At 44.9% G+C, this 12214-nt stretch overlaps 1 protein-coding gene across 1 annotated transcript; it reads right to left on the minus strand.

Moving 5' to 3' along the window:
* Positions 1-1209: 1209 nt before the first annotated feature.
* On the minus strand, positions 1210-11995 carry LOC143956645 (importin subunit alpha-1-like). The gene is given in 9 exon segments (XM_077466837.1): positions 1210-1791; positions 2765-2914; positions 3003-3185; positions 5757-5990; positions 7435-7698; positions 8714-8808; positions 11165-11411; positions 11413-11434; positions 11936-11995. Coding segments are annotated over 9 exon segments (1323 nt in total). The 5' UTR covers positions 11971-11995; the 3' UTR covers positions 1210-1698.
* Between the last annotated feature and the right edge of the window lie 219 nt (positions 11996-12214).

Here is a 12214-nt window from a genome sequence, read left to right on the forward strand (position 1 = left end):
GAAAAGCAGACTTAAACTTAAAACTACACACTACTTAGGGTTCTTTACTGCAAGAGCAACAAGGATGTGGAATAGTCTCGACAGGTGGTGGTCTAGGTGGGGGGGGGGGGGGGGAAATGCAGTTGAGTTTTGGGAGTCTATTAGATAATCACCTGAACAACCAAAACACACAGGGATATACAATACTGACATAACACATGGGACTTGTCATCTTTTCCCCAACCTCACCTATGCAACCGGCATTAGAAAAATTAATGTAGCATTTATTACCCATCAAGTGAATATTTAGGACTTGTTTAATGAGCTGATGTGACATTTTCCTAACACCCCCCCCCCCTTTTTTTTTTATGGGGTGGGTGGCCCCTGGGAGTTATGGAGTCCAAAACCCATGCCACTTATACTGCAGCCCTACAGGCAGCTGTTCTGAGACTAGGCCACGTGCAGGTGGAGATTGCTGCACACAAGACAGTGGGACTCCCATGTCCCAGGCACATGGGACCTAAAGCCGTGCATTATTGGGGGGGGGGGGGGGGTTGGGGGGGTGAGTGGTCTTTAGGAGGCAGAAGCCAATTTATTAAAAAATAAAAATTTTAAGTGGACAGGATGTTTTGTAAAACCACAATTACCCTTTAGAACAAGGAAATGCAATTTGCGGACTCCCAGCTGTTGCAAAACTACAAGTCCCATCATGCCTCTGGGTTTCATGCTTGTGGCTGTCAGTCTCGCTATGCCTTATGGGACTTTTAGTTCAACAGTTGGAGGTCCATTAATTGCTTATCCCTGCTTTAGAATGTTAACCAAGGATCAATCAGCAGTTGTAATGCAAAACACAGATCACCTAAAGGACGTATAGGTAGGGCAGATCACCTTTCTCAGGCCCTTGCTGTGCACTGCGACTTCAAACTGAAAACCTGGCTCAGCCTCCAACTGCCCCTTACCTGCAGCCCAAAGATAGAACTTGCTCCAAGTATCATAAGGAGAGAATTTAAATCCCGATTTAAGTCAATGAGGCTTAAACTACAAGCAGGATCATATTATACCTGAATTTTAGAAGTTTCACCACACACACACACACCCAATGATCCTTCATTTATAAACACCCCCCCAGACTATAAGACTCCATATAAAACCACTGCTGATCATCCAACCTGAATTTTAACTCCTAAATTCTCTCCACATTTCTCAGCCATAAAAGCAGATAAGCAACAGTTTAATTACAAAATGTTTTTATTAGACAACTTTTATAAATTGCAGGCTGTACAAGTCACATTGTAAACTTGCAGACCTCCTCAGATCTTGCAGGGACCTACAAACCTACACCTTGAGGAGGACCGTTCCAATGAACGGGAGCACCTTCACCGTACCCCTGCCAGGAGGTGAAGGGCAAGGCAGGTCTCTTCCACAACAGAAACCATTTGCCCTGTAAGAGGGGGGGGCAAAACTGAAGACAGGCAGGGGATGTCAAGAAGCAGCTGGATTGTCCAGCTGAGACCAATACAGGCAAGGGATGAACCCTGTACAGCTATAGAGGTCTTAGTGTAAAAAGGACAAAAAAAAAAGTTCAGAAGGGAAATTCAGAATTTAGTAAAACTATTTACATGTTCACATAACAGATTCACAGTATGTACAGGACAGGAAAAGTGCCAAGTCACATAGAAAAAAAAAAAGACAGAAGAGACGACCACAGGAGTAAAGTGCTTAGAAGTCGAAGGTGGTGTGCGTGCCGCTGGGGAGCTGGAAAGCATAGCCGTCCTCTGAGGCTTCAGGAGCCAGGCCTTCCTCTTCATCATCCTGCAAGACACATCACTTATCAGCATGGAGACCAAAACAATATATTAGTTACAGAAACCATGAGAGGGAAGGCAGAGGGAAGGCAGAGGGAAGGCAGAGGGAAGGCAGAGGGAAGGCAGAGGGAAGGCAGAGGGAAGGCAGAGGGAAGGCAGAGGGAAGGCAGAGGGAAGGCAGAGGGAAGGCAGAGGGAAGGCAGAGGGACCATTCTAGAGACACAAGCAACTAAGACTTTTTTTAAAGTTCCTGCACCACTTCTGGGGCAATTTAAACATAAACCTGCATCTACTTCTGTAGAAGTCAGATAGAAGCTGTGATGAGATCATGTAGGGATGTTGGATTCAAAGTGCACGACTTTGAAGCTGTGGCAGTATGAACAAGGGCTTAAAAAACACATTTGCTTTTAGTTATGCTTGTTAAAAGGCCACCAAGCATGGTTATGAACTATATCCTCATGCTGTGGGTGTTGATCCCATGTGATAGCAATAAAGTTGAATGAAATAAATTTAAGTGGCTGCATCACCCATATATATATATATATATATTTTTTTTTTTTATTCTCTTTAAACCCTTTAATAATTTTATAATATATATGTGTTAGCAAAGTCACTGCAAATACTGCGAGACTGCAACAACGATTTTTATTCTGTAGGGTCTGCACTAGAGTTTACATGTGGGAAGTGTCATAATTGGTATTGAAGTGGTTAAAGATATTCGCTAGGCCCATGAAGGCCATTTTGCTTTAATACCACCCAACAGATTGGTCACCTGCTCTATTATGCACTCCTAGATACGCAGATCTGCCATAAAGCAGCACTTGGCACATGACAGAAGTTTTACGCAGGATACAGCAACTTAATTTACACAAATTGACCGTTTTCTGGGTCTTTGAGCAGCAGAGGAATTAAGGAAAAGTGGAAGATTGCATCATTCACAATCATCATATTAAGATAAAATCTACCAACTGCCGACTTACCTCTGATGCAAAGTACTTCTCAATAAGAGTAGCGGCGGCCTTGTAGACTTGCTCGTTCTCATGGGACTGCAGGGCCTCAATACGGTCCAGACCGCCACATTCTTCCACCATCACGCACAGCTTCTCCGTCTCCCCCAGTTTTTCAGCAGCCTGTCAGAACCACCACAGGTTAGAAGGAATAGACCATGCCAGAGCCAACAGATAAAAAAAAAAAAAAAACCACCAAAAAAGGACTTACAGCAAAGATGTTGGTGAAGGCGTCAAGGATGACCAGCACAGTCTTACTGTCCTTGGTGGAGAGGAGGTTACACAGGGGATCGATTGCCCCAGATTGTACCAGGTAGATGATCTGGTTAATAGTACCACCGCTGGTGTAGTTGGTGACGGCCCATACGGCTTCCTTCTGCGTCTTGTAGTCACCCTATAGAGATGGTTACAGAAAAAGGGTCAACACAGCTGTCCTGTATGACATAACACTTCCATGTGATCTCATTCATTGTATATAGTTTGCTTAATGTCAAGTGTAAGGAAAGGTTAACATATATATATATATATATATATATGCAGTTATAGACTCGTTCTGACATATTCTGCATTGTGTTTTTAAATTCCTTTTAGTGACCACCCCCACCACTATTATAAAAACCCTACTAGCCTTAAAGTGGCGTTCCACCCATAAGTGGAACTTCTGTTGTACTCCCCCAGGATAGCCATCTCAGGCATCTTGTTGCTACTTCCAGGAGCCTCAGCCACAGGTAATGATGTCACCGCGCAGGCTCCCTCAGCCCAGTAGGACAGGAGCAGAAGGCCTTACACATGTGCAGTAGGGTTCCTGGTGTGAAGCCATAAGGCTACACTGCCAGGTTCCATTAATTTAAATGGAGGCAGCATACACCTGACATCACTGGACTCCAGGAGCTGCAAGTGTCCAAATATCAAAAAAGTCATATGCAGCTGCTGGTTTAATTTTACAGTGGTGGGCAGAGCTCCACTTTAAGTTTTGGCCGGCCTGTAGTTAGCTCAGACTGATTGTACAGTTTCACCTGGAAATCCCTCAACTTACGGTTTGGCTATGGGGACAGGAAGTTAAGGGAAAATGCAATGGAACAGATAGAATAAAAAAAAAGTAAACAAAAAGTTGTAACCCTCCCTTAACCACTTGCTTACTGGGCACTTAAACACCATTCTGCCCAGACCAATTTTCAGCTTTCGGTGCTCTCACAATTTGAATGACAATTACTCAGTCATGCAACACTGTACCCAAATGAATTTTTTGTCCTTATTTTCCCACAAATAGAGCTTTCTTTTGGTGGTATTTGATCACCTCTGGGGTTTTTATTTTTTGCGCTATAAATGAAAAAAGACCGAAAATTTTGAAAAAAAATGCATATTTCTTTGTTTCTGTGACAAATTAATAATTTGCATAATTTTTTCTTCATAAATTTTGGTCACAATTTATACTGCTACATATCTTTGGTAAAAATAACCCAAATTAGTGGATATTATTTGGTCTTTGTGAAAGTTAGAGCGTCTACAAGCTGTGGTGCGAATCGCACAAAATTGATCACATCTGATGTACTGGTGGCCTATCTCGCTTCTTGTGACCCGAACAAGTCAGGAAAGTACAAATACCCCCCAAATGACCCCTTTTTGGAAAGTAGACATTCCAAGGTATTTAGTAAGAGGCATGGTGAGCTTTTTGATGTTGTCATTTTTTTCCCACAATTCTTTGCAAAATTAAGATTTTTCATTATTTTTTTTTTTCTCCACAAAATTGTCATTGTAATAGGTTATTTCTCACGTGGCATGTGTATACCACAAATGATACCCCCAAAAAATTCTGCTACTCCTCCTGAGTATTACAATACCACATGTGTGTGACTTTTTCACAGCCTGGCCACATAGAGAGGCCCAACATGCAGGTAGCGCCATCATGTGTTCTAGGAACATAAATTACACATCTAACTTGTTGACTATTTATTACACTTTTGAAGCACCAGGACAATGACACGTGACACTGATGACAGATGGCACTAATACGTGGCACTGGGGGCAGGTGGCACTGCTAGGGGGGAGGATGGCACTTTATTTTATTTTTTAACTTTTTTTTCTCACAGGCAGAACGGCTGCCGCTGCAGCCGTTCATCTCTCCCCTCTCGCACTGTCTGTGCGATGAAGGAGAGCGGCGCTGAGAGATGATCTCATATGTAAACATATGAGATCATCTCCCATTGGACACGCCGATCACGCTGTAAACGGCCGCTGTGATTGGCCGTTTACAGCGATCTGTGTTTGCCTGTCCCCGGGGGACACGGCGAACACAGAACTTCCGCGATGCGCGCCCGTGCGCATTGCGGAAGTAAACATCAGGCCGTCCAGGGACGACCGCCGGACGAAGGCGCCTGCTCTACGGCCGTCATTCGGCCATAGGGCGGGCGCGAGGAGGTTAAGCTGTATACAAATTTTGGATCCCCCCTTAGATTTACCAAAACCATATAATTATGTGGTCAAACACTTTTGTATGCAATCAGGCAGGCCCTTGCACTACTTAAAGGCAAATCTAAAGAGAGCAAACAAAAGTTGCAGCATGCATCAGTCTCAACTCTAGCCAAAAACGGGTGCCTCGGGCATCACAGACTTTGCTGAGACGAAGCCCTCCAGTGGCACTGCTGAAGTCACTTTTTCCCAGGCTTCAGCAATTAAACAGCCAAGCAGGTGATGTCACTGGCTGCATTTAAAGTTAAAAGCGTGTTTTTGGAGACAGGTTACCATTTGTTTACACCTAAATTACTGACAATGGGCACCATTACACCCCTTTATACTAATGGAATAATATTTTACACCCACTGATGAAACAGTCAGACTGCCCACAGTCTAGTCCCCTAAAGAGGTGGGGAAAAAAAAAATAAAAAAAAAAGCTTCCTTTGTTTATAAAAGTTAGTGGGTCTACACTAGAGGTCTCCAATCAGAAGACCCAACAACGATCACCTACCTTCCTCAGGATGTCAACCAGGTAGGGTACCAGGCCCTGGTTCACCACCTCCTGGATCTGGTCCTGACGCCCAGCTGTGATGTTGGACAGGGTCCAGGCTGACTCCTTCTGGATGTTGTTCTTGGGATGGGTGAGGAGCTCAGGGAATACGGCCAGGGCACCAGCTTCCAGGACTACTTGTGTCTGGTCATCTGTTCCCGTCACGATGTTCCCTACAGTCCTCAGGCAAGGGGTCTGCCAGGAGAGAAAGACATTTTTTTTTTTTAACCATATAGTTCAGGTTTTAACATCTAGAGACTTCAATTTAGTATTTGGCTGGGCATATTGCACAGAGCTTTACAGGAAGCTACCAAAAAAGTCACAATGGATTATAGGAATTCCCCTTTATGAGGCAGTTTGCTTCATGTAATCCTTATGCTTTTTAAAAGGAACTTTATTTCAGACATTTAATCCTCATGCTGCCAGCATTGACAGGAAATTTACTTAAAATATTACATTTCTTCAGTTACTTCCTTGTTTGCCTACAGGCAAACATACATCCCAGGAGTGCAGAGGTTGCTCAGCCAAGCACTCGTGCGCATGCTTGGCTAAAGACAGGTGGTTCCCAGGAAGAAAAAATTTACATGAACAATCTGCCCTTACTCAAGATAACGAGAAATGCTATAGTCATAGCAAGGTTGAATAAAGACACCAGCCCATCCAGTTAAACATGAGTGAGTGTCTACAATTGTCCCTGTACATTGCACACTCACATCGGTCCCTACCCTCATGGAGCCCACAATCCAATGTCCCCATTCATATACTAGGCCAATTTACCTACCTGCATGTCTTTGGAGTGGGAGGAAACCCATGCAGGCACAGGGAGAACATGCAAACTCCAGGCAGGTAGTGTCGTGGTTGGGATGTACACTGCTAGGTGAGAGTGCTAACCACTACACCGCTGTGCTGCCCTATGTTTTGCAGATGATTAACAAAGTATAGAGCCATGGAGAGAGTAGAGTTTGATTAGGAACTGTTTGTGACGCTCAGATGAAGTGAAAAATCTGCTTTAACCACTTCAGCACTGGAAGGTTATACCCCCCTCAATGACCAGACCATTTGTAATATGGCACTGCATTGCTTTGACAACTTAACAGTTGTGCAACGCTGTACCCAAATAATTTTCCCCCCATGCCATTTGATCACTTCAGCAGTTTATTTTTGGAGCTATAAACAAAAAGACCATTTTGAAAACATTTTGCTATACACAAAAAGTTTGGCATTTGTTTACTTGTAATGGTGACAGTTTTATCAGGACTGACATTGCAGCGGATGGGACACCTAGCTGACATTTCAGGAAACATTGACGAGGGCTAATGTATTGACAGTATAAATGGCAGTGAAGGGTATATCAGGGGCAAACAGGGTTAGCTGTTCAAAAGGGGGGGGGGGGGGGGGGGGCTCACTGCATGGACACCGATTTTTGTTTCCGACAAACAAACACTAGATCAGTGTCCATGCTTGACAGCAGGGCAGTCTGCTTGCTTACATGGGCAGACTGTTATGTCTTGTGGAGCAATTTCCCCCTGTGGCCAATCAATAAAATTGTGGCCCTTGACAAAATGCATAGGTATGCGATTTTATGCACGAGCCACCTCACGCAAAAAAAAAAAAAAAAAAAAACACCGCTGACACTTACCATGATGGTCAGTTCCTTGCACCCCAGCAGCTGCACAATTCTAGGGACCAGTCCTGTTTGGACCACCACATCAATGCGGTCATTGGAGCCATCAGTCAGGTAAGAGATGGCCCAGCATGTGTCTGCTAGAACCTCCCGGTCATCATGGTGCAGAAGACGAACCAGGGTGGGCAGGATCTCCTTGATTGCCTCAATCGGGGGTGCTGGGTTCTTGTTACGGCACAAGTTAGACAGGGTCCAGGTCAAGTTTCTGAGGTAGCCAGTCTGCAGAAGGGAAAGGAGGAAGAGTCAGGAGTCAATAAAACCCAAGAATTACCCCACTGTTATTCTCAGTGGGACAATACCAGCAGGGCACAAGAGTAGCCAATCACACCCAGCAAGGAATTACTTTAGGTCAATACTATGGTTTTCTAAAGCAAGCTGGATCATTTTGCTATAGGCATGCAACCAGAATCATAGATGCACACCTAACCCATCTGAAGACAAAAAACTGACTCGCATTGAAAGCCACTACAAGAAAAAAAAAAAAAAAAAAAAACCTAGTCTAATAATTTTGTTAACAAAAAACTTATTTTCAGGGTAGGTCTTATGTAAATGCATTTGTGCCTCGTCTTCTCAGGCCAGGAGAAAAGCAACAGAAGATCAGCTGAGTGGTGCTGTAACAGCCATTTGGCACAAATTACAGAAACATATTGTACAGGGATACTGTAAAAGTGGATCAGTAGAGGGGAGTAACAGATAGTCATTGATCCGAATGACTCACCCCGTTCAGCTTGGCACAAGCCACGATCTTTGCCTTAGGAAAGGCTGCAGCCTAGTTCTGAAGTGGCGGCCATCTTGGTGCACCTGTTGGGGTTTACAATGTGATCACTCCGGCCAATGACTAAGCGATAACTTGTAAATAAACCAGTGTCATAACGCCAGTTCCTCTCCCCCTCTTTACAGTGGAGTGATCGGATGGAAGCAGCGCTGTGGGCTGCTCCGTGACAAGTGCAGTCACAGCCATCATCTCAGCCAATATTATAGTGGAGGAGATGACATGGATATTACAGTGGGGACTATATGGTGGTGGAATTCATAGGTTTTTGCAAATTCAGTTCGCTGATCTGAAAAAAAATGATCGATCCATGACTTCAAATTGCAACCATCCTGGAAAATTGTTACAATAGGTTTTAAAACCCAAAACCTAAATACTAAAAACATAGTACAACTCCTCACTTAAAGACTGATATACAAAAAGCTTGCAGATGCAACCAGAAAATCTTCTACATATACTCACAGGAAGAGTTGAGAGGTCAGGGACAGCCAGTAAGGCCAATAGAGGACCCACAGCTCCATGTTTAATGACCAGGTCTCTGTAGGAGGATCCATCACCTTAAAACGTAAAAAAAAATAATAATAATTTCAAGCCAAAAACAAAAATAAAAATTCCCAGGTTAAACATGGCAGCCCATCCCCAGTTTCACAAGTTTGAAGTTCATCCACCATATGCATGGCCTTTAGTGAGGGTCACTCAGAAAATACAAACCAACCCCATCAGTAAAGTTAGTCTCCTAAAGAAAAGTTTTAGTCAATATGGCAATACCAAGCCTACAGTGCCAATGGCTCCTGGAGACCCACAGTTAACCAAGGACAAAGCAAATATGGCAGACTACACTTTAATTCCTGTGGTGCCATATTTGCCAGGTAGCAAACCACTGATTATAAGAAAATACCACACTAGCTAGCTTTCTGTCCTGGCAACAGAGCCAATTCTTTTCAATATACCCCAATGCCGCCACATGGTGGGGGAGAGTCTTCAAGCAGACATTTCAGCTATAATCACTCCATGCCCCCTTACATAGCACATTTGGCATGTCATTTTGGGGGTGGGGAATGGGTACCTTTTGAGGGGGGGGGGGCTTCCTGTTCCCCTCCTACTTCTCTTGGGCTGCTCAGGCAACACTTCACCCCCTAGGTAGCCCGCCTCCCAGCTTCAGGGGCATGTCACAGGTCCCAGAAGATAGCCTGGCCAATAGCAGAGCAGCTCCCCATAACAGCCAGGTGCCCAGTTGCTCTGGTGCGGTGGAGAGGGGCGAGGCTCCAGGTAGCCACATCGATGGACAGGTGAGTGTTTATTAAAGGTCAGCAGCTGCTGACTACAAACAGGTGAAGTCAGCTTTAAAGCTCAGCTCCAGCAATGCTGCATCATTGAGCGGTCAGCTTGCGGGTCTCAAATAGCTGGCTGCTTTCATTGGCTGGGCAGGGGATGATGTCACTTGCATGCACACAAGTTAAATCAGATTTAGCATTGCTGAATTTGTACAGCAAGTTGTGTGTATGGCTCACTGTACACGAGCAACCAAGTTATTAATGCGAAGGACGTCCTTTTGCCTTAAGGATATTAACTTTTCTTTTCTTTTTTTTTTAACACGAGTCTGCTATACTTACCTGCTTTGTAATGATTTGGCACAAAGCTGCCTTTTCTTCTCGCGTCCCCTGCTGGCACGCACGCCCCCTCCCTCCTGCCAAGTGACCCCAGAGCAAGCAGCTCTCATGGACATCACAACACCGCTCAAGTACTGGGCACTTTCACCCCTTTCCTTCCCAGGCCAATTTTCAGCTCTGGGCACTCTGGCTCTTTCAATAAGAAATGCATGATCACGCAACATTGTACCCAAATGAAATGATCATTTTGTTCAAAGCTTTTTGGTGGTATTAATTCAAATCAGTTTTTTGCAACAAGTGGCATTATAAACAAAAAAAAAAAAATGGTTTAAAAAATCCAATAAAAAACTAATTGTAATAAATTTAAGCCAAAAATGTATTCTGTTGAGTGTATAATTGGTTTTTGTGATGTGTGCAGATGATCATAGAGACACATTGTTTTACTGTTCCATATGAGGGGGGGAACATTGTGATTTTACACTGGGGGGACACTGGGTGTAAAAAGCCAATACTCGCTGATCAGCTCTCCTCACACAGAAGTGGTCAGAGGAGAGCAGATCGCCTAGCAACTGACTCCATTTACATCACGACAGCTGTGATTGGACAAAGACATCGTGATCAGGAGGACCAATTAGAGCCTTCCTGCCGATCGGCAATGCATTGTGATCGTGCGATACTGCTTTTTTTGGAGGGACGTTCCTGAATGTTCACTCAGGAGGAAGCACCCACCCAAACATATATGTGCAGTGGCCAGGTGGGAAGGTTGTTAATGGGGACTGGTGCAGTTCCCCCCATAAAAAAAAACTTTTGCACCACTTTAAAAACCTGTGTGTCCAACCCTTTTAAATAGGGTAACCTGCCTCACCTTGCCAACTGTGATTGGATGCTCCAGCTGTTGCCCTCATTGGATAGATAGTAGCAGCCATTGGCTCCTGCCAAGCAAAAGCTGTGACACAGGAGCAGTGACACTCAGCAGCGGGACTTAAACAAGCCAACAGGGGTGCCCCTTTTGAATGTGGCATTGCATGGTGGCACTGGCAGGGGACCCCAGAAGATTAGGCTGCTCTGTGCAAAAATATACACAAGTATATAAAAAAAAAAAAAAAAAAAAAAAGCCAAGAGCCAGGGAAGCAATTAAATCCATCTAAACCCAGGACCCTCAATACTGCATGGCCAGTGACCCAAATTTTAAGCATGGCAGGCTTATGTGGAAAGACCAGGGTACAACTGATATCTACATCATTGGAGTAACACCCCCCCGCCCCCACGGCAATAAGCATTTCATTCTGGAAGGTTCTATTACCTGCAATGTTGCCCAGAGCCCACACAGCCTGCTCACAGATGTGAGAGTGAGGGGAAGCCAGCAGAGAAATGAAGGCGGGAATGGCTCCACCATCAACCACAGCCCGGGTCTGGTCAGAGGTACCAGAGGCAATGTTGGTGAGGGCCCACGAGGCCTCAAACTGCATAGGACTGCAGTCTTCACGGGCCAAGAAACCGACAAGTTTAGGGATGAGTCCAGCTTGGATGATCTTGTCTATGGGAGGGCTCACGTTCCCGAGAAAGAAGCTTCCTGTGTAGAGAAACATGGGTATTAGTTATATGAAATCACCTTAAACTAGACCAAGATAACATATCAAGTGCACACCCCCCCCCCCCCCATTAGTGATCAGCAAGGGAACAGAGAAGCCAAATGGGACAAAGATGAGTAGCGGCCATGACTGTCTGGAGAAAGGACCATTACCTAGTACACAATTGAAGCCATACTGAAACAAAAAGGTTCTGTTAACACCTACAGGGGGGGATTGGGTCCAAGCACGACACCGTCTTTGGGGTCGGGGGGGATTGAGTCCAAGCACGACACCGTCTTTGGGTCAAAATTATGGATGTGAAGCAGAATAATGAGAAAGTCATTTTCTAAACCAATTTTGCTGCAGGGGAGACCACGGACCAAAGTCTCCACTACAGACCTTCAAGGTAGCAGAAAGCACACATTACTACAAGTCTGCTACGACCCTGACAGGGACAACCACCCCCACCCCCTGTCAGTCTCAGCCCACCACCAACCACTCACCGGGCAGCCTGTGTGGACTGTAGCTGTACATCCATGCTTGCATTGTTGACCCCACGGACGATCTCCTCCACAGTCCACTGGAGAAGAAGTCTGAAATAAAGCAGCAATACACAGTTACTGACCCCCGTATTGGTCTTTACCGGGGCAGTTAAAGCTCAACTAAACTGCCCCCTCTCCATCCTTTACAGTCAAAGCTGCCATCTTAGCCTCCATTGCGATCATCATTTGCCAAGGTGCTGCACATGTGATCAGTTCCATCAGTTCTTGGTTTGACAGTTG

The sequence above is a fragment of the Lithobates pipiens genome, unplaced genomic scaffold (genome assembly GCF_037356315.1).
Source record: "Lithobates pipiens isolate NorthernLeopardFrog02 unplaced genomic scaffold, aLitPip1_a1.2 Scaffold_389, whole genome shotgun sequence".
NCBI lineage: Eukaryota > Metazoa > Chordata > Amphibia > Anura > Ranidae > Lithobates > Lithobates pipiens.